The 25,727-nt window shown below is 41.0% G+C and overlaps 1 protein-coding gene across 3 annotated transcripts in view; it reads left to right on the top strand.

The window, feature by feature from the left end:
• Nucleotides 1-25,727, top strand: part of CNTN1 (contactin 1) — a 212,403-nt gene that overhangs the window by 160,438 nt on the left and 26,238 nt on the right. For all 3 annotated transcript variants that reach the window (XM_048499548.1, XM_048499546.1, XM_048499547.1), the window contains 8 exons: nt 190-314; nt 2,530-2,647; nt 4,455-4,605; nt 9,453-9,580; nt 10,710-10,885; nt 19,574-19,694; nt 21,864-22,022; nt 24,694-24,843. In XM_048499548.1, coding sequence (XP_048355505.1) covers nt 190-314; nt 2,530-2,647; nt 4,455-4,605; nt 9,453-9,580; nt 10,710-10,885; nt 19,574-19,694; nt 21,864-22,022; nt 24,694-24,843 — 1,128 coding nt within the window. The remainder of the gene's footprint in view (nt 1-189; nt 315-2,529; nt 2,648-4,454; nt 4,606-9,452; nt 9,581-10,709; nt 10,886-19,573; nt 19,695-21,863; nt 22,023-24,693; nt 24,844-25,727) is intronic.

The raw sequence follows: 25,727 nt of genomic DNA, 5'->3' as shown, positions 1-25,727 counted from the left end.
TCAAAATGAAGGAGACCACATTTATATAAGTGGCCATGGTTCTGTTAGGTTTTAGATGATAAGTAGGGTTTTGAATTATATGTCAACTATTTAGGCACTACTGTGAAGAGAAAAAATGGATGTAGAAATGGAAAAAATAAAGTTTCATAAATCAAGCTTCAAATAATAAGATTTGCATTTCTTTTTCAGCGATGCCAGAATGGGTAGAACATATCAATGACACAGAGAGAGATTTGGGAAGTGATTTACACTGGATTTGTACAGCTGCTGGCAAGCCGATTCCAACAATCCGGTGGTTGAAAAATGGATTACCGGTAGGCTTAAGTTATGGTCTGTGCCATGCAGACATTTTTTTCCATTTAACATAGTAACAGAAAGCAAATGTAAAAACAGAAAGACTATGTCTAAACTAGACAATTTTTTGATAAATAGGAAAAAAACATGTTTGTATGATCTCATCTATGCTTGTGAAGTAAAGTTTTAACCAGTCCATACAGTCTCTTCTGCTTTCAAATGATTTTTGTTCTACCCACAGAAAAAAATATCAGTATTTATAAGAGGTGTTATTATTGATCATTTTAAAAGATTACTTTTCTACTTGTGCAGCAAATGTATTGTGATCATTACTTGGAAAAGCAAGTATACCATTCAAGGTACACTTCTTCAACACCTCTCCCAAAAACCCATTCAGAATTTAAAAAATGAAAATGATCACATATATTTTATAGAACGTGCTGAGATGAAAGCTGATATACTAATGAAGCAATAATAAAGAAGAGGTATTTTTTACTTCATTTTCAGAAGATTGAGTTCAAAGAGAAAAATGTCTGTGGTTGTTTGGAAAATGATAACTAGAACAAAACTCATGACTTTATGGTTTATGCAAAGGCTGTAAAGAAACATTTATTAAGTAAATTGACCTTTTTTGATAAAATCTGCATATTTGGCTACAGTACTCAGCACATTGTGCTTAGTTTGTCATGCAATTATTTAAGTGTTATGATTAGGAACAGTACAAAACAAAATGCCATGACTGCTGTGAGAGTGTTTAATTTGTTAAACTCAGTAGACTTGTTAAAATAGTTTTTGATCATTTTCACTCTGAAAAGGGACAAAGGTGCTTCATTTTTTTAAATTACAGGAGAAAAGAAACTTTTCTTTCTAACATGTTATGTTAACCTTGCTCGAATGGCCAGTGTATAATTAGACTACGGAATCCTTTGAAGGGTCGCCATGAACCCGGACAAAATTCCAACCAGTATGTTTCATGGAGCATGCTTCCTTCCAGAGGATTAGACATAAAATTCAAAAAGAACAAACAAAATCAGGAAGCTTAGGTCAGAGGGTCCAAAGTTATGGATGCTCAGAAGTGTAGCCTCATCTTCTATTAGCTCCCATTGGAAACAGTGGGGGATGGGGCACCCCCTTTGGGGGTCCATAACTTTGGATCACCTGGACCAAACTTCACCAAACCTGGCTGGTATCATCAGGAGTGTCACCTAATGATAGCCTGAAATGTACCTGCTGCCAGCCTCAAAACCAACTCTGCTGGCCGACAAAAAAACACATCTGGGTAAATATTTTAAAGTACCATGAAACCAATCCCAAATTTTTCTGCGCCTCTCCCCTGGTGATCAAATGGTGGGTGCCCAGGACATTTGTTCCCACATGCCCCTATGGTAACTACACCCCTGCATACTCCCCAGGCTAAGATACCCGCACCAAATGTCCAGATGTTTTCCTAACCAATCCAGAACTCGGCAACCAACTAGGAAGCTGTGCCAAAACTTTAAAGGAAAGCATTTGAGTGACCCAATACAATGCAGCAATATTAAAGAGATATTGTGTCCTTCAACTGAACTAGATTATTCTTCTCAAATAGATGGATATAGTAATGATGAAGAATAAAGAGAGAACAATTGACTGAAAAAGGATACTTTTCTGTGTCTTTTGTAACTATATCATCAATGCTAAGTATATTATTCACTTGTAACCTCCCCAAAGACAATTGAATCCAAGCATCTAAGCAGGCTTTGGCATGCAAATCCTGTTGCGACAATGTGCTACATACATTGATCTCCCCGGCATGATGCCAACAATCAACTTCCTTTGCTTATTCAGTCACTGAGTCTGAAGATACATGTACTGCACCAAAGAGTTGATTATCAGTACCGCCAGTGAGTTTGACAAAGCTGGTAATCTATTGTAGAGATGGGATGACTGAATTCAAGTAACACATCCTCCAGTTCAGTTTATGTAGAACCAGATGTTTGGCACTAATGTATCCAACCCTCAAAACTCGTGCCTGGCACTATCAAAGATGTAAGGTGTCCATATGCTAGGCACAAATCAGCCAACTCACCTCTGCAGATGTCCTATGAGGCACACCTTGCCAGTAAGGATGATTATTTTGAATGAATGTAATAACACAGGAACATTTAGAATCCTGATCTGATAGTAATGTTTAGAATTTAGATTATCTAAATCCTTTAAACTAACTGGTGCCTTGATTGCGTTTTTTCTTCTTAGTACTGGAAAGGAGAACTGAGACTTTATGATCTGAAGTTTGATGATGCTGGGATGTATCAGTGTGTAGCAGAAAATGTACATGGAATCATCTATTCAAATGCTGAACTGAAAGTTATAGGTTAGTGAAAACTTATATAATGTTTGAAACCACTATCATTAAATTTAAAAAAATGTAGTTAATATTGATGCCAAGTTTTGTTCGTTTAACCAAGAAGTTGGTCAAGTAAAGCTAGGCCAGCAATGACTAATATTAGCGGGTAAATTAAAAACACCCTTGTTAACATTTGGTGGTATTTGGATTATGATAGGGAATGAAATCTATACCATTTGTTAATTTCATATATTTCAGGAGTTCCAAACTGGCACAAATAACTATCTGTTATTTCATATATTTCAGGAGTTCCAAACTGGCACTTATATTGATGTTTTAGTAAGATGCAATTGTATGATTTGATTAATTGATTGAAAGGAAGATGATTAACCAAACAGTCTTTTCACACCACTGGAATGGGCTTGGTAGATGAGATTTTCTTAGTTCTGCAGCTAGGGTTGCCAGACCCTTCCCCCCCCCCCAAATGCTAGCAGGGAATGAGAGGTAGGGATGCCAGCTCCAAGTTGGAAAACTCTTGGAGAGTTGTGGGTGGAGCCTGGAGAGGACAGGGACCTTAGTGGGGTACAATGCCACAGAGTTCACCCTCCACAGCACCTATTTTTTCCAGGTGAACTGATCTTTGTTGTCTGGAGAGGACCTATAATTCTAGGGGGTTCCCAGGTCCCACCTGGAGGCTGACATCCCTATCTGCAACACATAATATTTAGCATACTGAATGAAAATGTGATATTGAACAAATGTTTTATATCACTGTCTTCTACAAGTGGGTGAGGACATTTATTTGGTGTTTCCTCACTAACTTTCATTGGTCGATTTCCCACGGTCAATTGTTCGCGTGATACTCATGTGAAATATCCAGGTTTCAGCAAGAATTCCCCACTGCTTGAGCGACGAACAGGGATTCATCCCATTTCTGGCACTCGTTCTTCCCCTTCTCCCGCATTCCGGCAGAACCTGCTTGCAAGTGCAACTTTTTCCCTTAGCACACTTTCAATCCAGTATCGTGGGGAGGAACAGGGGTCCAATCTGTGTTTGAAATTCCCGCTGTGGAGCATGACGCAAGTCTAGTAACCAATCAGCTCTCGGCAGATGCTGAGCAATGTGTGCGCAGCCTTTTCCGGGTTTTGATTTCGCCGTTAGTATCGGTGAGAGACGTTAGCATAACAAAAAAACCGCTTAAACGATTAAGCGTTCACCCTTCCAAATGAGCAAAAACCTGCTTAGTGTTTAAATGCTTAAACGTTCATCCTTGCAAACAAGTGAATGTCAGGTTAACTGGTCACAGGGAAAAATTTCCTGTCCCAAAAAGGTCCCGCCCCATCACAGCACGCCAGCCAATCAGGAGAGACCCGCAAAGGAGATCACGTGGTAGTGGGGATTGCTACATTTTTGGGATCCAAGATAGGCCTACATGCCTTCACTGCAGTGGGGAGGTTGAAACCTCGATGAAAAGGTGTAGTTTCTTTACAAACTTGGTTTGATCTAGATAGAATTTCCCCGTGGGGAATGGACCATTGACCTCCTCCATGTTTCTGTTTATATGTTTTATTTAATGGTTAAAAATGTTTTATATATATATGTGTGTGTGTGTGTGTGTGTAGATAGATGGATAGATGGATAGATAGATGTGTGTGTGTGTGTGTGTGTGTGTGTACACACACACACACACACACACACACACACACACACACACATACATATATGTGTGTGTGTGTTTTAACATTGTGTTGGCTGTCCATCACCACATATACATGTTTTAAATAAAATACATTAATAAATATCTAATCATATTTATGTTTGTTTTTCTCTGCAGTTTTACCTCCTACATTTGAATTCTATCCCATGAAGAAAAAAGTCTTAGCTGCTAGGGGAGGTCACGCTATAATTGAGTGCAAGCCTAGAGCTGCCCCTAGGCCAAGGATCACATGGAGCAGAGGGACAGAAATTCTTGTAAACTCCACCCGGTCAGTATTAGTAGTTATAACAGGACGTTGCAATCTGTATCTAAATGTGGTTCACTAACCATGGTTCCATAAGATACCCCTTATGATGATTGATCTGGTGTTCAGCAATTGTATTTTCAGACATAATGGGTCTCTTAAGTGATTGCTCAGGCCCTGTTTGTTGAAGGAAGAACCCGATTATGGAAAAAACTTACTTCTTTTACTTGGTCAGTACTTCACCTACTGCTAAATCTCCTTCTGCAGTTGACTGCCATTGGTATTAACCATCCTACACAATTGGTGTTACACTCCCTACACACCCTCACTACTCAAGCAAATAACATAAAAGCCTCTCCAGACTAACACATTTCATATAGAAAAGACCTCGCTAGCCTCTTAAACAGATTCTGTTGCCCTCATAATCCCAAAGCTGTGGATATAGAAGTGACTCTCTTTGGTGCTACCCCCATGGGTGGCCTGCTACTAGTGATCTGGAAATACCAGCAATCCCTGAAAAAAATCTGTGTCTAATTTGTATAAAATGTTGAATGATGATCTGCAGTCTTCTTCAAAGTTATTATAAGTATGCTTGGGAGACCAACGTAAGTCTAATAAGAGATTATCTTTATATCTGGGCTATGAAATCTACTTGCGTAATGTTAAGGAACCTTTACAATTAACTTTAACTCACAAGGAGACTGACATTTTGATACATATGTGATAAACATGCCTATTCATATAACTGTTTTTGGCTGTGATTCATAAAGAAATCAGTGGCAAACACCCAAATGACATACATCTTGGAAATAATCACAAATTAACCACATAACCACTCCATGCAAATATGGTTTTAACACATTGGTATATTTTATGATAATAATAACATCTTGTTAGACATTCTTGTCTAGTCAAGTCAAGAACTTTTAATGGTGTACATTTAAATAAAAGAGAACACACAGGCTACAGTAACCAAATAAGAACTTACAGTGACCAGGCAAAAAATTGATTAGGAGTGCTTACTTGTAACTGTACTAAGAAACCTAGCTATTTGCTCTAAAGCTGTACCCAAAATATTATTCAGAAGAAACGATGTTTTTTGTAGATCAGTCCAACCTTCAGAACCTGCCAAGAGAGATAGCAGAGGCTTTAATCTAGCTCAAAGGCTTTCACAGCTTTCACGAGTGGATTCAACTGGTTCTGTGTGGTTCAACCGGGCTGTGTGGCCGTGGTCTGGTGGATCTTGTTTCTAACATTTCGCCTGCATCTGTGACTGGCATCTTCAGAGGTGTATCACAAAGGGAAGTCTGTTATATACTGTGTCCACACAGTGTATAACAGACTTCCCTCTGTGATACACCTCTGAAGATGTCAGCTACAGATGCAGGTGAAATGTTAGGAACAAGATTCACCAGACCACAGCCACACAGCCCGGAAAACCCACCAGAACCAGTTTAATCTAGCTGTCTTATATAGAGGGCAATGGAACAAAACATGGTGTATGGATTCCTCACTATTTAACCTGCATACACAAAGTCTTTCATGATGTGGGATATTGGTACCTCTTCCTTGTCTCACAGCAGAGGGTAAGATATTGCACCTAGCTAAAGATAGTGCAGGACACAGCTTGGGGTCAGGAAATAAGAACAAATATTTGGCCATGCCCCAGGAGTCGTATGGAATACCTAAGGAATTTGGCAAGCAGTAGAAGAAGAAGAGTTTGGATTTATATCCCCCTTTCTTTCCTGTAGGAGACTCAAAGGGGCTTACAATCTCCTTTCCCTCCCCCCCAAAAACAAACACCCTGTGAGGTAGGTGGGGCTGAGAGAGCTCAGAAGAACTGTGACTAGCCCAAGGTCACCCAGCTGGCGTGTGTGGGAGTGCACAGGCTTATCTGAATTCCCCAGATAAGCCTCCACACCTCAAGTGGCAGAGCTGGGAATCAAACCCGGTTCCTCCCGAATGCTCCACTACGCCACTGCTACTCTCTTGCTAGCCTGGGCCATCAAGCCATGATATCCAGATATTTAAAAAGCTTAACCTGCTCAATTGATTCACCATTAAGAAACCACCTAGTAGATTGCTATGAACTAGAAAATACCAGAATTTTAGACTTTGTATAGTTAATATTGAGGCTGTTGTTACTGCAGTATTCACTGCATCGGTCCAAAAGCCGCCTAAGACCTACTTTCATGCAAGAAAGCATTCTTGTCAAAGCTAGGCATCCTGGCATGGTACAGAAAACTTTGAGACTACATTGTAATTGATAACCTATCCATAAAAGGAAAATAGTGAAGGATTAGGCTGAAATAGAATAATTTTATGAGTGCTAGGATTTTATAGTGGTCAGAGTGGTAGACTAGGTTCAGAAACAACTGGGTTTGAATGTCAGTTCTTTAGCTCTGCTGTAAAAGCTCCACAGGTGACCTTGGACCCATCATAATCTGTCAATTTACCTCACAGGATGGTTGTTGTGATGATTGGGAGGGGGTGGAGAATGGTGTGGTAAGTTGCTTGGGAGAAAATGAAGACAATAGGGAGACTAAGAGGTAGGAGAATGGTGGAGTAAGTTGCTTCAATCACCAAGAGGGAGACAACAAATAACAAATGAGTAACCAATCCATTCAGACTAGTCCTCCCGCTTTTTTTGAATTTCTGATCCCGCATCAGAAACAAGTTTTGCCAAATTACTTCCAGATTTTGCTAACTTTCTGTAAGACTGAAGAACATGTAATTCTATTTAACTTGACCTATAAACAAATAGTGCCATAGCCAATCATTTATTGTTTCATTTATCTTGTGGAGTGACTATATATTAAACTAGCGAGCCTGGCCACGCATTGCTGTGGCAATTGTCCTTCTCATCACAGTCTGCAACCTGCACAGATGTCCATGCAGGTCCAATGATCTGCAGCATGGCCTTTTGGGGTAGAATGGAATCCCTCTTTCCCTTTTCAATGCACATCGTTATATGGTGGTGTCTTGTTTTTTTTTAGTATAAGGTAACCCTTCCCATTCCACAACAGAACTGTCCAGAGTGTGAATCCTACTGTCCATGAGGCTGGTTGACATGCACAGTCCTGGCTTGGGTAAGGCAGAGCTGGGGCAAGCAGGTTATCCCAGTCAGGCAGAAGAGGCAGGGTGGTGAGGCGCTCAGATCGAGGCCAGCTCCCTGGGTTCTTAAAGGGCCATGTGCAAAAGAAGCAGAGCCGGTAGTGTTGGTTTGCCCCCACCCCGCGGATTTTCTTAGAAGAAAAAGGCAAACTCCAGCTCACTTCTAGTAAAAGAGAGCTGTGGCGAATATGGGTGAGGAAGTGCGTAAGTGGTGGTTGGATGTGAGGGAGGGCAGAGTGAGGTGTGTGAGGATGAGCTGGATGTTTATGAGAGTATGTGTATTGTGTGGTAGCAGTGGGTGAGGCACAGAGAGTGAAAGTTACCTGCGTGTGAGGGGGGGGGAACCCCACCTGACGTCTTACGCAGCAAAGTGTGTATGTGTTTCACTTCCACTCGTATTACCTAACAGTATTACCTATTTACTGTTTTAACTGCTCATCTCTGGCCATCTGAGCAAACATTCTTAGCCCTCATACCAAGCCCTCAGGCCACAGACAGACAGGCTGCATGAACATTTTAAGGGTGACAGTTAAACACAGCCAGCTTCATGGCCTGGTGCACCAGGAAAAAGACATTTTACCTGACTCAGGTATGGACTTTTGGCGATTTGAAGGTCTGATTACCTGCCTGCAACAGGGAGGGACGTCCTGTGAAAATTTGGGGGCAATCCATCCAGCAGCTTCTGAGGGAAACCATCAGGGACAAACACACTGTTAGATTTTTATATATATAGATGATATAAATTTTTAAAATGAATTTTAACTAGCAGAAGGAGTACTAATCAATTTGATGTTCATGTTTTACTAACATTTTTGGTACTGAAGTTGAAAGATCAGTCTGTACTTTGTTGGCCCATTTTGGCCAGATTTTTGACTGCACTGATCTCCTGTTATTCTGGCTCACAGTGCTTTGTTACAGATAACTAGTTCTACTTCAAAAAGTCATAGAGCAATACTTTTCAGCTCATTTAAATTTTCCTTAGAATATATTTTATTTTAAGCATTAAAAAGGGCAATTAGTAATTAAAAACACAAAGTATATCTGCAATATGGTTTTCTAATTCGAGACTTCAAAATGTAGATGTCTTCAAAGTAAATTAAAACTTGGTTTTCCTATTTTGTTTGGGTTGTGAGGGACAATCGTGTTTCATTTCACTAATATACTTCTTTAGAGTGATTATGAATTATTTGCCTTAAAAAACTAACTATAACGGTAATAAAACTATAATTGTGTGATTGACTTAATTTTTTTAATGGGTCCTTGTTAGAAACATCCACTGCTGCCAAAAAGTTAGAGAACTACCACAAAGATGTAAGAACTCATTCCTCATTGGAGTTTACTGGTCTTAGAATGGTGTGACTCTCTTTAGAGTTGCACTGTCAGCTTCCCAGGCATATGGGTATACTTAGATGAAACCAGCTAAATATCAGTGATAAAAATCAGGGTCTCCATTCCAAAGCTTCTGCTGTGCCCCCACCTTTTCAGGTTAGATTTTGGGAATAAGATGGTGGCTAAAGGGTCTGGTAGTATAAAGTGCTAGTTACAATCAATACCCAAAGTTCAAGAGTTTTGGGACTTGGTTCATATTTATTTGTTATTTTTCAGTGCTGAAAGTATTTGTTTTTGAGCACTTTTATTCTATAGTTACAATAAAGCAATTTTAAAGGAACACTTGCTATGCATAATTTCAGCATATCTCTGTCTGACTGGCATTGATTCTTCTGAGGTAACTTCTACAATAAATTTTCTTTCAATAGGATGCGTATTTGGTATGATGGAAGTCTGGAAATTATTAATGTCACAAGGACTGATGGAGGCAATTATACATGTTTTGTAGAAAACAACAAAGGAAAAGCTAATGGTTCCTCTACTCTTGTAGTCACAGGTAATTATTTCATTGTGATGAAGGCTAAATTCACAAAATAGATTGAAGCCCAAATAATGTTGAATGCTCCCAAATCATACTCAGAACAGATCAACATTTCTGTTTTATGATTCATTAATTTGGCATATTTTGAACAATATAGCAGCTCTGTATGGGACAAGCTGCTGATGTTTGTTCAGAAAAACAAAGACAGAATTCAAACACTTCCTAACCATCCAGTACCATTTTATCTTGTACCACGAAGATGGGAACTTTCTTGGACTCACTGTGTGAAAATAATTAATAACAGAGGTGCACATTCATTTGAAGATGAATAAAAACAAACTGGATAAACCTTATTATTTTTACTAGTGTAAAGAAAACAAATGGAAACATCAACGGATGAACATCCAGAATGATTGGCTGGATTTCTCCAATTCCTCTTCCTCTCACTGTTCCTAATCAACCCGTGTGCTGTGCTGTGACTGTTGCTTACTGGAGTGCCAGGCAGGCTTGTAGGAGCAGTCTGGAAGGACAATCAGCCAGCCAGTGAGAGGAACAGGAACAGCATTTTTCTTTTGAAATGCTGAAAAGATCCACGGTAAAGTTTTTTTCTTTTCTTCATCTATATGGGAAAACAGATATGGAGTTGAGTAGCCCAGTCCAGATGGGGAGAATGGCCTTAGAAAGCATTTGACCCCTTTTGCCAGCGTAAGTGGCACCCTCGCAGGCACAGGGAACAAATATGTCGGCATCAGCTGCCCCCTGTTCTGAGTGGGCAAACCCAGAAATGGGAGCTGCTGTGAAGCTATTCTGGCATCTGAACAGATGCTGGCATTGAGCTGGGGCATTCCCGAGGGTAAAGCTGACATTAGTCAGCTTCCACTGGCATTCCAGCGCAAGAGTGCTGTCCTCCAGGCCCACAGACTGGCCCATAAGCCTGTTCTGCCTATGGAGTAATTGGGGTGTCAGGAGTATTTTTTGTTTCCCTCCCTTCTGCACCACCTGAAGCCCCTTTGGAGGGAGCACAGCACTGCTTTCACAGCACCACCTCCAGCTGCTATAGTGCAGTCCCTCCACATCTGGATTGTGCTGTTAGTTATTGTGAATATACTGATTTGGTCCTGTACAAGGTTCCATTTTTTCACAGATTCTACAAGGATTATTTTAGCACCGACTAATGTTGATGTCACTGTTGGATACAATGCTACCATGCAGTGTCTGGCAGACCATGATCTCACTTTGGACCTGACTTTCATTTGGACACTTAATGGATACCCAATAGATGTTGATAAAGAGAGTGATCATTATGAAAGGAGCATCATGGTAAGACTTTTATCTGATGCATTTGGTTGTTAAGAAGACTTTTTAAAAAATCTCTTTCCATTCTCATTTATTGGGAATGAATAATCTTATCAGGGAAAAATCCTGGATTGTTAAGGTTTTTTTTCCCTCACATTAGCAGTTTCCTCTGAATGAAGATGATTTGTTACCTTGAAAAATATTCATGTTTAAGTGCCTGTAGAAACCATATTGTTCATGGATAATAACAGAACTCAAGACATCAAATTTAGCAATTTCAAGAGTCTTCTGCTGTTTATTGCAGTCCCTTTCAGATATTCTGGTTCCATGCAAGACCCAGTTCTTAGGCTGTTTCATCAGCAACATTGTATTTCACATTAATAATATATTCAGCCAGATTCTATTTCAGGGTTCTCTTGCCTCCTTTCAAGGTGGAGAAAAGCACTGTGTTTACATCATATTGTAAGTTTTCTTCTGCAAAAGTACATTAAATTTTTTTGTTATGGCCAGATCACATAGTACATCCTCAGATCATTTGATAATATGTAGTATCAGACAAGAACACTTCATATTTACATGATACCCCTTCAAGTCAATTTTTGCCTCAGGCATGCAGTCAGGGAAATGATGCTCCACTAGGGCTTTTGTCCATAGAGTTTAAACCATATATACTTGGACCCAGTGACATGGGGCGGGGGGAGTGGCACTCAGGGCAAAATGGTGCCCAGCCCCCCCCCTCGCCCCCCGCTTACCGGTTGAAAAAGAGCAGCCAGCTGAAAAAGCAACCTGGTGGGAACTATACTTCCCAGGAGACCTTGTGAGCCCCAACTCCTGCAGAGGCCTCCCGGGGCGGGGGTGGCGGATTGCAAGGTCTCCTAGGAAGTGTAGTTCCCACCATGCTGCTTTTTCAGCTGGCTGTTCTTTGCAGCTGGCTGAACTAAGATACGTGGGGGGCGTGGGGGTGGGAACTAAACTTCCCAGGAGACCTTGCAATCCCCAACTCCTGCAGAGGCATCCCGGGGGGGGAGGGGGCCTTTGTAATTTCTGCTCCTGCTGCACCAGCAGGCTACTTTGGGCAGCCGGGCCTGGTGGGCCAGGGGCAGGGGTATGGGGGGTGATTTTCCGCCCCCACCTGACTCCAATGGCGCACGTCCAGGGCAGGGCGCACCCCCTTGCCCCATTGCAGTGATGTGACAGCTTGGACCCTATGGTCAGTTGTTGAATTTTATCTTGGAGACTGATGAGCCTATGTGTGTGGATGGTATGCATGAACATTATGCTCCTCTGTGGACAGAGATGGTGGTTTTAGAGATGGGGTAGATACGCAGATTGAGTTGTATGATATAGTGTGTACAGGAGCCCTATTTAAATGTTGTGCTTGTATATGGTTTCAAAGACTGGGCGGATGCTCATGTTGAGGTGGAGAACAATGTATTAAAAATATTGCCTAACCAAACACAGAACATTGCACTTCTTCTAGAGCACATACCTATTTAAGTAGATTCACAGCTCATGTAGATCATTATGCTGCAACTAAAATACTTGAATTTTGCCTGGTACATCAACATGGATCTTTGACTGTTCTTGGTTATATACTTTCTTTCAAAAACAAGACATATTAAAAATTAACCTCTCATAAAACCATACTGATCCCTCATTAAGTTATTTGCTGGTTATTTTCAGATTATTTTTCCCTATACATTTTCATCTCCATGATCAAACACCAATCATTCAAATCATCCTGTGATTTTTTTAAAAAATACACCTATTTATTTATGTTCTTGGAGTCTTACAACAATAAAAAAATAAATTTGAATACACTAAACCCCCAATAATAAAACCTCAATGTATTAAACTCCAATTAGTAAACGTAATGGCACACACCACAAAATGGAGGCCAATCATAAGAAACAGTCAAAATTGACTGAATATGAATGCTACTACCCTAACTTACAATTTCCTAAGGGATGGAATGTCATGACAACTCACTTCCACCAATCAGCGCCCAGCCATGGAAGTGAGTCCTGTGCCCTGATTGGTTGGAAGCCAGACCTGTGGGGCATTGGCAGCTTGCCACTTGCTTCCCTGTCAACCCTGGTACCACCCTCCCCATTCCCCCGCACATCCTCCCCTTAGCCCAAAGACCAAGCCAGATCAGCAGGGCAAAGGCTGGGTGCCCACTGCCCTGCTGGCTAGCCCCACTTTGCCCATCTCCCTGCCCATCTTTTCCTAATCCTGGAAGATCAAGGCAGGCCAGCAGGGCAGTGACACCTTGCTCCCTGCTGCCATGCCAGCCTCTCCATTCCCCTGCTTGCCCTCCCCTTGCCTCAAATACCAAACCAGGCCAGCATGGTAGTAGTGACTTGTCTCTCACTGCCCTCCAGTCCCAGCACCACCCTCCCCATTCCCCCGCCCACCCTCTCCCAACCCCCAAAGTTTCTTCCCCAGCTCTCTGCTCGCTTGCCCACTGCTCCCCATGGTACTTTCCTTCAGGTAAGTAAAACACAGTCCTCTTCTGCCCTCATCGCTCTGCCCTGTCTAGGACCTGCTCTGTTTCTTGCCATAGCATGCTTTACTGCTAGTAATAGTAATAAAGGAAGAAAAAAGGGGGGAGGGCAGCTAGATGGAAACCATCACTGCTCTCAATCATAGGCTTGGCAGAGCAGCTCAGTCTTGCAGGCCCTGCAGAACTGTATTAGATCCTGCAGGGCCTGAGTCTCACTTAGAAGAGAGTTCCACCAGGCTATACCCAGAGGCAAAAAGGTTCTTATACATTTCATTTCTGCCAATTAGATTCTTCCATTGGTTTGTAACAATAGGTATATCAAAGTACTTTTAGTTCTCTATGAATGGAAACACATTACAAGGCATACTCAAATTTGCTGTGAAATGATACTGAGGAAGTAGAGAGGACATTTGCAGAAGAGAATTGGTAGAAGGTTTAAACTCCATCTGGATCAAACTCTACTACTGATCTCTGCCCACCAACATTCCCGAGTAATTTTTAACCTTTTTTCCCCTCAGCTACAATAATGAGGGGCTGTGGCTCAATAGTAGAGCATCTCTTCTGCATGTAGAAGGTCCCAGGATCAGTCCTCAGCCTCTGTATTTCCAGGGATCAGGAAGAACTTGATGTGGAAGACCTCTGCCTGAGACCATAGAGAGCTGCTACTTATTAAACACTAACAGTGCAGTCCTTTGCAGAGTTACTTCCATCTAAGCCCATTGAAGTGAATGGACTTACTCTGGAGTAACTCTCCTTAGGATTAGACCAGTGGTTTAACTTGGTGTAAAACATATCCATGTGTCCTGTGAGGAGCCCCATGGTGCAGAATGGTAAGCTGCAGTACTGCAGTCAAAGCTCTGCTCTCGAACTGAGTTTGATCCGGACGGAAGTCTGTTTCAGGTAGCCAACTCAAGGTTGACTTAGCCTTCCATCTTTTTGAAGTTGGCAAAATGAGTACCCAGCTTGCTGGGTGATAAAGTGTAGACAATTGAAGAAGGCCATATCAAATCGCCCTGTAAACTTAGTCTGCCTAGTAAATGTTGTGATGTGGCATCACTGCATGGGTGAGTAATGACCTGATGCTTGCCGAGAGGAATACCTTTACCTTTTTCACCTATATGTTCTATCAATCTGTGAAGAGACAGGGGGTGGGGGGATGCCAATGAAAAATCAGCAGCCCTTGTCTTCCTGTTCATTCCTACTAATTCTGTTAGACACATTTGGTTTCATGAGGCACAAACCGGACTGGAAAAATACTGTTACTAAGGTAATGTGTCATTTTTCAATCCCATTGTCTCACTTGGAGTTGTAGACTCTAGCCACCAGGTGGCACTTTCACATTAGAATTTCTATTTTCAGTTTGATTACAACTTTGTGTGTATAGGGAGAGCACAGCTCTGATACATTAAGAATTCAGGGTGGTGAACTGCCATGAAGAAAAAAAGAAAAAGGATATTATATACAGTATTATAAATATCTACTGGAAATTCTGCATCAATATTTCTTCTTGATAAGGTCACAGTTATTTTTCAGAGTTTAGAGTAATTGCAATATGGTAGTACCTGGAATAACAGTAAGCCTGCTTGTTTGTTTATGAGATTTTTATGCTGCCCCTTCCCTTCCAGGTTCAGGGCAGTTTCCATCCTTCATAGACATGAAATATTAAAAATGAATATAAATATAGCTACAAAATTATTATTATCATCATCATCATTATGGTAGACTTCATATCTGCTAGATCTTTAGCTGGTTGTTGGCCTTCATTACAATTCGAGCCTCATCCAGAGGCCTAGGAAGTTGTAATGTATCGGCGTAGTATTCGTGCGGATCCCAGCAGGGCTGCCTTCTGAATTTGACAGATGTTACTTTTGTCAATTTGAAGATCTTTCAGGTGCTGCCCTAGTGTTTTCGGAATGGCGCCCAACGTGTCGATTACCACTGAGACAACCTCAGCTGGTTTGTGCCATAGATGCTGAAGCTTGATTTTCAAATCATGGTATTTAGTGACCTTGTGTTCTTTTTCAGTGACCCTACTGTCACCAGGCACTGCTATGTCGATGATGGTCACTTTCTTGTCCTTGATCACGGTGATGTCTGGTGTATTATCTTTCAACACTTTGTATTGTGTTTCAACACTTTCAGCACAATATTGGTGTATTGTGTTTCAACACTTTGTTCAAAAGTCCCACAGGATCTTGACCTTCTCATTTTCCATTACTTTCTCTGGACTATATTCCCACCAGTTCTTAGCTGATCTTATGTTGTGATTCTTGCATAAATTCCAGTGGATCATCTTGGCCACTGAGTTGTGCCTCTGTTTATTCTCAGTCTGAGCAATCTTTTTGCAGCAGCTGAAGATATGATCTCCAGTTTCATCAGCTTCGTTGCACAATCTGCATTTTGCATCATCCGAGGATTTTTCAATTTTGGCCTTGATTGAATTTGTTCTAATGGCTTGCTATTGAGCGGCTAAAATCAGGGATTCAGTTTCCTTTTTTAGACTTCCAATTGTTAACCACAGCCAGGCCTTTTTGTTATCCACCTTGTTCTTGATCTTCTCCAGAAAGTGGCCGTGCAGAGCTTTGTTGTGCCAGCTTTCGGTCCTCATTTTAGTCACATTTTTTTGCATTTTTGTTTAATTTTCTAGGTCTTCAGCAAATTTCTGTTCTTCACCTCAATCAATGCCTGTTCTTGACTTTTATTCACATAATCGGCCAGCTCATGTTTCTCCTCTTCCACTGTTGGCTGTACTTGCAGTAAGCCTCTGCCACCAGATCTCTGGGGAAGGTATAATCTATCAATATCACTGCATGGGTGTAAGGCATGGTGTGAGATTTTTTCCGAGTCTTTGCCCGTTTGATATCCCAATGTTGTTTTCTTTAAAATTACTGTTAGTGGGATCATGGCAACGATAAAATAAGTGTGATAGTGAATCACCTTGGAAAATTCCTCGCTTAATATTGACTGTTCTGAAGTTTTCATTTCCGAATGTCAGTTCAGTTTTCAACTGTCTCTTCACTTTTTCAGTGAATACCTCAAATATTTTCGCTGATGCCAATTGTTTCCAAGCATTTCATGATCCAACTATGGGGCAGTGAGTCAAATGCCTTCTTATAATTGATCCAGACCTTATGCAAATTCATTCTTCGATTCTTGCAGTTCTCCATTATCATGTTGTCTATCAGGAGTTGATTTTTTGTACCCCTGCTCCTTCTTTTGTTCCCTTTTTGCTCCACCGGCAGGATGTTATTTTCTTCCAAGTAGTCCACGATGTTATCTGCTATTAGGCTGGTGAGCAGTTTGAGCATCGTGGGCAAACATGTTATTGGCCTGTAGTTTCCAGGCGTTGTTCCTTTGGCTGGATTTTTCTGAATCAAGTATGTCCTTCCAGTTGTTAGACATTCATTGATTTCACCCTTTTGCATGGTTTCACTGAACTGCTTGGCCATTGTCAGGTGCAAACTGGTTAGGTATTTGAGCCAGAAGCCATGCAATTGATCATGTCCTGGCGCTGTCCAGTTTTTCACTTTCTTGCTTCAATTTTTTTTAATCAAATCAGTTATTTCCAGCTCTTGCATTTGTTTTCGGCCAACATCTTTCTCAAAATCTTTTATCCACTACACTTTTCTGTTGTAATCCTTCTTGTTTTCCCACAAATCTTTCAGAAACTGAAGTGTTGCATTTTTCTCTAGTTTTTTGCTTTCAACATTGATCTTTGTGTTGAGGCTTTGATAGAAATGCCTCTGGTCTGATCGAAATTGCTGATTTTGTCTGTAATGGATGTTTCTTGCTTCATATCTTTAAATTTTTCTTGCTGTGGCTGTTACTTGTTGTTTGGTGATCTCCAGTGCTTCTTCAATTGTTCTAGTGTCTAGCCAGTACCTTCTAATTAGTTCTTTCATGATCTTGAGGCATTGAGACTGAGCCTGTGGGGAGAGAGGTCTCACCACTCCCACACAGAGCACTGTAAGCAAGCTGCCAAGAATTTGGCTGGGGGGAAAGAGAGAAAGAGATTGTTGGAGTAGGGGCACCTCCCACAGCCGCACTGAAGCAGCCCATCTGTCATTGGTGGGCCTGGGCGATGGGCCATGCAGGGAGGGTCTGGAGCTCTTGGCTCCTTGCCAATCCACTCTTCACCCCTCTTCGCCTGCCACCAGGCCTACCAGCCTGACCTTCTTGCTTCTGAGAGAAAGACCGGCACTGTGGCCTTCTGCAGCCCAGCATCCTCACTCTCAGTTGTCCTGGTGCCCATGGTGTGTGAAAGGGAGCCAGCTGCAGTGGTAGATTCTAGCCAGGTGGCAGAAACTGGAATAGCGGCTGCCGCCATCTCCAGACACTAGCTTAGGAGGATTCATTTTCTAAAGCCCATTGCATTTTTTTTTTGCACAATGGCCTTTATTGATAGCTATAATGTGATTGGTACTTTCAATTTCTCACCTCAGTCAGTTCTGATATGCTGAGCTTGTTAACTGGAATGAGACAGAACATTGCAAAAACATTTATTTTATATTCATTCCAAGGTCCTACTTAGCATCTTCTGAATAAGGCTGAGTGTTGTATGCTAAAAAAAACAAATTTTAAAACAGTGTATAATACAGTTTCCAAATAAAATATTGGACTGTGTTTCGTCTACTTCTGCATAGACCATTGCTATATGTTGACCTCATTGATAAGTAAAGACATGCCTCGAATACCACTGGGTATTTGTACACAGCATTTAATGACTTCTGGCACAAAAATTCTGCTTAGGAAGGTGATTAGAGAAGGACACCGCTGGCCTACGTGCAACCTACTTTTTTTAATACTACCTAGTTTTAGGGACATCTCCACAGGAGTCACAGCTTGAAGCATACCGGAGCTCAACTCCATCATCTCTTGGTTAAATAGGAGGTGTTTGATTTTAAGCTCAAGGTCCTCAGTCCAGCAAACTCTAGCCCCCCAAAATGTTAGAAAGGTCTGCATCTGCAGAGGGCAGCGAGGGAAAATAATGATTGAAATCAACTATTAAAAAGAGGGGCAAGTGATCGCTTGATGGTATAGTACCTGAATATCTACAACCAATTTGAGGCAGTTGGGAGAAATTAAAACATAATCAATCACACTGCTCCCTCTCCTAGAAACAAAGGTGAACTCCTTAGCATATTTAAATTTGAAAAAAACCATTTAGTATTAGCAAGTTTGAGAGAATAGCAAATGAAACTAGTTATTTCCCAGCTGGTTTAGTTTGGTTGTCTTTAGAGTGCCTAGGGACAGAGAAATTCCAAGGGAGAGCATCAAAATCGAACCCAGTGGTCAGGGCAAGTCACTGAACTAGACTGTAAAAAAAAAAATCCAGTATTTGTTCTTTAAACTTCTGCCTTGCCTTCTTTGTTCCATTTAAATCTGTCATTGAATTTTCACCTCCCATCCCCCTAAATAGACATTCCTTTCCAGTTGTTAGCTAGCACCACTTCACACAGCAGTTGTGACCAACTACTGTGGGATCAAAGGGCTCAAGGTGATTGTAGTAGCTCCCAGAAGAGCTTTCCAGTGCTACAGCTGCTCACTTGGTCATGTATGCCCTAGTTGATCTTACCGTTTTCTGGCAATGGAAGTGAACAACAAAATCACATTGACTACCTCGTTCCTTTCTTCTGCTGTTTGATGAGGCCAGGAGCTAGTAGACAGTGAATGAATCCATGAACAGAGAAGGATAAAAAGAGGTTCTCAGTGACTGGGTTCTTTTCAGTTCTGTTCACTAACTTTAACAGTGGAACCAGTGAATGTATTTGGGGCAATAGGTTGCTCATTAAAAACAGGAAAGCATCCTGATGTTGCATAGTTCATGCATTCCAGTTGATTTGTAAAGTTAAAAGAATATGCTGCAAAATCTTTTACCACTCTGAACATATTAATCAGTGCATGAAAACCAACTATTTTTAGAATGATTTTAATTAATTATGTGGAACTATGTTCGAAATGCAAATCAGGTACCATGCTGAACAGAGAAATTTGTTTTCACAAACTTTTAAAATGCAGCAAATGGTTATGCTCTCCTCAGTATCAACAAGCTTGTCACAGGTGAAGGCATTGTTTTGTTTCTTAGTTATAGGAATACATTACCACTGATTGCACAGCATTTTGTGACAGTAACTTGGAAGGTATGTTAGTATACCATGCTAAAACAGAAGAGAAATGTGGACTTTAGTAGTCTCTATTTTTCACAGATAAAGAACAATGGTGAACTTATAGTAAAAAATGCACAACTGCGACATGCTGGAAGATATACATGTGTTGCTCAGACAATTGTTGATAATGCCACAGCTTCAGCTGATCTTGTTGTGAGAGGTAAAAGAACCTGTTTATATTTAAAACAATATTTCAAAAGTCATGTGTATTAACAAAATCCCTTGTTAATAAATTAATGTAAAATGGGGGTAGGTAATGTATACTTTTTGAAGTAAAAATGACCATTCTGTTTTGCTATAATGGACACTTGAGAATTCTTATTAACTTCAATGGGTGATCAGCTCTGGATATACAACAAATCTAAGCAGTCATTTTATAGAAAACTGATAGTAGATCCACCATTTGATTATATAAACATGGGCCACTAAGCTAATTATGGTGTTGCTAGAAATAGAACAGAGAGAGAGAGAACACTGGAAGCTTATGGTGTTTCTGGCATTTGCTTTATTTATATAATATACATGTAAAGCACAGGTGGAAGCACAGAGGGATTTACAGAGCAGCAGGATATCCAATACCCCACATCAGATCCCCTGAGAGAGAGGGCCTTTCCCCACTCCCTTCCATCCCCCCTATGCCGCGCGCTGCTCTCAGCGCGGGCATCCCAGGCGCGCGCCCAGGCGTCCCCACGCCCCCGCGCTCTGTGCGGGGTCGTCAAAAGGCGCCGTTCGGAAGAGCGCCTGGGATGCCGCGCGCTAAGGGGGCGCGACAGCGGCAGCGTCGGGGCGGCTGCGCTGTGGCCTCCCCTGCCGTGGGGAGGGAGGAGGAACCCCGCGCTACTCTCCTCAAGTAGCGCGGGGCTTACAGTAAGTGGGGAAAGGCCCAGAGAGAGAGATCCTGCACCTTATGGTGATTCAGCTAAATCATAGCTCTCTGCTCCTCTCTGTGGTGGATTCCGCATGGACCAAAAACAGTGGTGTGAAAATAGTGTAAAGTGGTTTAAAACATTGTAAAAGGGTTTACACCGTTTTCACACCATTTTCACATTGCTATTTTTGGCCCATGCGGAATCCACCTGTCTGACTCTTCAAGCATTCAAACTGCCCTTCCTCTTTCACACTGATATCTGTCTACCTACTCTGAACAACTGAAGTGAGGTCATCCTTAGGGATGTGCATTTGGCAAAGCTGAACCAAAAAAGGGTACCTCTAAACAGAAGCCAGCATATCCCAATTTTCCCTCCATTTGGGGGCCCATAAAATTGACCCCTGACCCAATCTTTACCAAACTAATGGGTTCTTGTAAGGAGAGTCACCAGCAACTATGCTGCAAATTTGATGCCTATACCTTAAAAAAAGCCTTCCCCCAACCCTTGGGAGGACTCAGAATAGGCTATGATGGAGCCAATTTTTTTCACATCACCCCCCCCCCCAGAGAAAAGCCACACCAGTATGGGTGATTTGGCAAATTTAGGAATCCCAAAATTGGGGGGGGGGGGTTTCCACTTGACCCAAATGCAAATTTCCCAAGATTTTTTGTGCAACCCTAGTCCTCTTCCTGAAGTCCTGATGAGCTGTTTAAACAGAGTAATTGAGACCCACTGAAGGGGATATCTGCAGTCACTGGGAAAATTATCATTTCTTTTTTCTCATGTAGAATAAATCTAAGGCCAAATTTATTACAATGCTGTACTCTGTGCATCAATTCCAGTGGCTTGCTGGGCAATAATATACATGTCAAGAGATCAGATTTTTAACATGGACTGGCTCTAGATGTCTTATCACCTGAATAAATTTTGAATCTTGACATTCATCTTATTTACTTAGATTTTTACACACACAAAAAGATGTTCATACATCTTCTCTTTCTTATCCATTGTGCACACTAATAGTATCCATATGTAATGAATATGTAGTGGCATGCTTGGAGCTTTCATTAGCCTACATTTAGTTTGTTTGAGCTGAGTAAGGCAAAATCTCCTGACCTAGTAAAAACCAAATTGCTTAATTAAAATATGACTGCAGTAGGATGTAAAATAACAGAAGACTCCTTATGATTAGCAATGTCCATTTGGGACAACCATCTAAAGTATTGTGCAAGGAGCATGAATAAACACAGTGCAGTTTCTATTACAGATAAAACTTCTACCAATTAAAATATTATTTGTGCAGTTTGTAATTGGGTGTGTGTAAATTTTTGCATCATTCTGTAATATATACAGTCATTCCTCTTAATGGGAAAGTTTTTGCAATGTCTGAAGGAATTGTAGTGCATTCATTTGGAACTTTTAAAAAATTGATATATGATTCCTCATAAAATATTTTTCAGGACCTCCAGGACCTCCAGGAGGACTCAGAATTGAAAATATTAGAAACACATCTGTAGTTATTCTGTGGAGCCGGGGAACAGACAATCACAGTCCTATTTCAAATTACACTATCCAGTCAAGAACCCCTTTTCATGATGATTGGAAGGATACCAAAACAGGTAAAGACAATAATAAAAATATTAACCAGTAGCTGCTGGGTTGAAAGTAGTACCCATTTGAAAACTGGAGAGGGATGGAAGCAAACCTTATGCTGTACGTTGATGGCACCCTGCTGTCCCTGTTGATGGGTAGCCAGCCGGACACTGCCCCAGATATTTTGGCCAGTTGTCTGGAGACCATGGTGAAATGGTTGAAGCAAAGCCAGCTGAAATTAAAACAGTTGAAGACAGAGGATCTATGGCTGAGCCAGGGAGACATGGTGGGCACTGATCACCTTCCGGCTTTTGGTGGGGTGCATCTAACAGCTGACCGTCAAAAGCTTGCGTGTGATACTTGACACTTCTCTGTCTATGGAGGTACAAGTCACAGATGTGGCCAGTGTTTATCATCAATGCCAAGCCAGGTTACTGGCCCCTACTTGTTGCACTCTGACCTAGCTACAGTGATCTATGCAACTGTCATTTCTAAATTAGACTACTGTAACTCAGTCTATGTTGGGCTGCTTTTGGGGCTGACCTGAAAACTCTAACTGACTCAGAATGCAGCTGTACAGCTTCTTACCAAGGTGGGAGCATATCCATCCATGGCAGGAGCACAGCCATCCAGTGCTCTTCCAGATGCATTGGTTACCAGTGGAATACCAAATCAGGTTCAAGCTTTGGTACTAACCTTCAAAGCCCAGAGCAGTCTGGGACCTTTTTACCTGTGAGACTGCCTCTTCAAGCACACTCTCAAGAAAGTACTCCACTCTATGGATAACAACTTGTTGGTGATCCCTGGCCTGAACAATATCCAGTTGTCCTTGACCAGCCCTTGTCCTGACCTGGTGGATCGTTCCGTCTAATGAGACCTGGGCCCTGTAGGACCCATCACAGTTCCAAAGGGCCTGTAAGGCAGAGCTGATCTGCCAGACCTATAGTTGAAGGCAGCAATGGCATTCTATCACAGCTGGGTTTCCCTTCCCCCCTTCCTTTTTTTCTTATTTCCTTTCCCCTTTCCTTCCCCTCTTTTTGAATTCATTCCCTCTTAGTGTGGGACTGATTTTATGCCACCTTGTAAAATGTGTGGTCACATATTTTAATCTGTTAATTTATTGCATTAAATCACCCTGAGCCAATTAAGTGGAAGGATGGCCTAGAAATCAAGTGATAAATAAATAAATATCAAGAAAATATGTGATGAGAAAGTTACAATAAAGCAAAAATAGAACAGGACATCATATCCTTAGGGATAGGTTTTAAATTGGGGTTGGACGCCCTTGCTTGTTTATTTATGTATTACCGTTATTTGCTGTTTTATGAGTTTTAAGTTATTTTATGGGATGGAGCCTATATATTTATATTTTGTATGACCGCTCCTGTTTGATGTTTAGATAATGTTGTTTACCGCCCGGAGCCCTCCGGGGATCGGGCGGTATATAAATCGAAGAAATAAAAATAAATAAATAAATAAATATTTCTTGTTATTATGATGCACTGCTTATCATCATACAGAGTTGCTTAATCCCCAGAAAGCAAGACAAGAATAGTTTGTTCTTTGATGGGTATTCCCACTTGGCAAGTTTAAAGACTGCACCTGAATTTTCTTACTACAGCCCAATCTAAAATTGTTACCTTTATTTCATTTTTAATTTTTGTTTAATCTTTGAGCCAAACTAAACATTACAGTTTTTAAAGATATGGGTACGAGTTCCCACAACAGCTGTGAGGATGGCTTCCAAAAAAAGGGAAGAACAATACAGCACAGGGAGAAAGGATTTCTGCCCCAAAGCCATTTTCCTGCATGTAGATGATGCTGGGTGTGAAGTTATTTCTCTTATTTTGCTGCTGCATGTGGAATATCTGTGCACATGGAACAGCAAAACTGGGAAAATAACGTATCCAGTGGAAAACAGTTTGGGGAAGCAGGAGCCCTTCCTCTCCACATTTTTTTTTAGAAGCTGTTTCCTGTAGTTGCTGTGTGGCTGCATGGAACCTGGACCCAACTCTTTAAAAACTGTAAAATATAATTTGACCCTCTGTTGACTTTAATGGCATGTTGCCTGGGATTACCCTCCCCCAGAGACAAATCCACACAATCCATACAAAAACCCGGCTTGGCTTGGCAAGATATGTTTAAAAATCTTCTGTTTGCTAATGGCAAGGTTATTTAGATTCAGGCTTGGTGATATTCAGCAGGAGACCACTGCCTCATTGGTTGACCTGAACTGGGTAAATGTCTGAAAAGCTCCATAATCAGTGCTAAGTACAAAGGTAATGAGTTTCTATATCTGTGGTTACAGCCTCCCAGAAGTATGGGAATCTCTGGCCCCCAGCTGGTGTTTTCCACTGCTGTTCCGAGTGATGGAAGGAATAAATGATATTTTAAAAATGGCCCTCACTTTCAGGAAAATCTGGACATAACATCACACCTCCTAGGAACTGGATTCTATACTTCCCTCACCACAAGATGCTCTCAAAAGTTGGAGAAGTTGGGATTAAAATGGGACATATGTGGTTTAGGTGCTTTGCCCAATTACATTTCATTTACTACGTTTGAACACTTTCATATTTAACTGAATTAGCTAACTGAATACATACGCCTACTAATAATGTAAAAAATGTAACCATGGCAATCTTGATCTTACTTCTAATGATATTTTGCAAACTTGCTATTTTTGTTTCCATATAGATCCAGCAATAGTTGAAGGAAATGTGGAGTCAGCCAAGTTGATTGATTTAATTCCATGGATGGAATATGAATTTCGGATAATGGCTACTAATACTTTAGGGACAGGAGACCCTAGTATACCATCAAAGAAAATTAGGACAGAGGGAGCTCGTATGTATACTCTAATGCAATGTTGATTTAATTATCATGTGGAGCACAAAATAATAACATTAGGTTCTGAATTGCTTAATGTTAGATCTCAGTACACAGCTTTGCTTATTCATTAGCTTTGGACAGACATGAGTTCATTTACAGTCAAGATAATTCATGTTGCTTTGACTGTGGATAACTTTCAAGGTGGGTCACAGATATCTGGGAGAAAGGCAGGCTTATCAATAAAATAATAACGTGAGCATTTCTTCTGGAAGACATATGTCATGCAGAAATGCCCAGTGAAGTCTGTATTAATCAATTGCAATTAATTGATTGCAAATGCAATTGATTGACTGCAAATGAGATTGAAAATGCAACAGCAATCTAAATGGACTCCACCCAGCCAAATGCAAATGTGCCTCACCCCCCTGTGAGGTGGAGAAAATATGTACCCCACCATACAATCTTACCATTTCATACTGTGAAGATGAACAGCCCTAGATGCAGGCAAAACATTAGCAGAAAAAATACCAGAGCACAGCCACACAGCCCAGAAAACCCACAACAGTCAGTCTGTATTAATATTTTGTTTGTGCTCTTCAGTCCAGTTGTTATCCTACTGTCTCAAGTAAGCATGCATTGTGAGAATAAATGCAGACCATTTTTGTTGCTATAGAGCAAAGCTACCAGTGTTCACTTGAAGTAAAAAATTGGTTTGGGAACTGAGGAAGCATTAGTTTGACAGCATAATGAAAACAGGAAAATATACTTAAATGAAAAGATTACTGTAATCTGAAGTCAAGTAAAATTGCTGTCAGTTAGCAGGATTAATGTATTTGTGATATCTGTACTCCCCAGTGCTTTAATATAAGAGTCTGGTCAGAAATAAAATGTATACAAGC

The sequence above is a fragment of the Sphaerodactylus townsendi genome, linkage group LG06 (genome assembly GCF_021028975.2).
Source record: "Sphaerodactylus townsendi isolate TG3544 linkage group LG06, MPM_Stown_v2.3, whole genome shotgun sequence".
NCBI lineage: Eukaryota > Metazoa > Chordata > Lepidosauria > Squamata > Sphaerodactylidae > Sphaerodactylus > Sphaerodactylus townsendi.
This window is presented reverse-complemented; position numbering and strand designations above follow the sequence as displayed.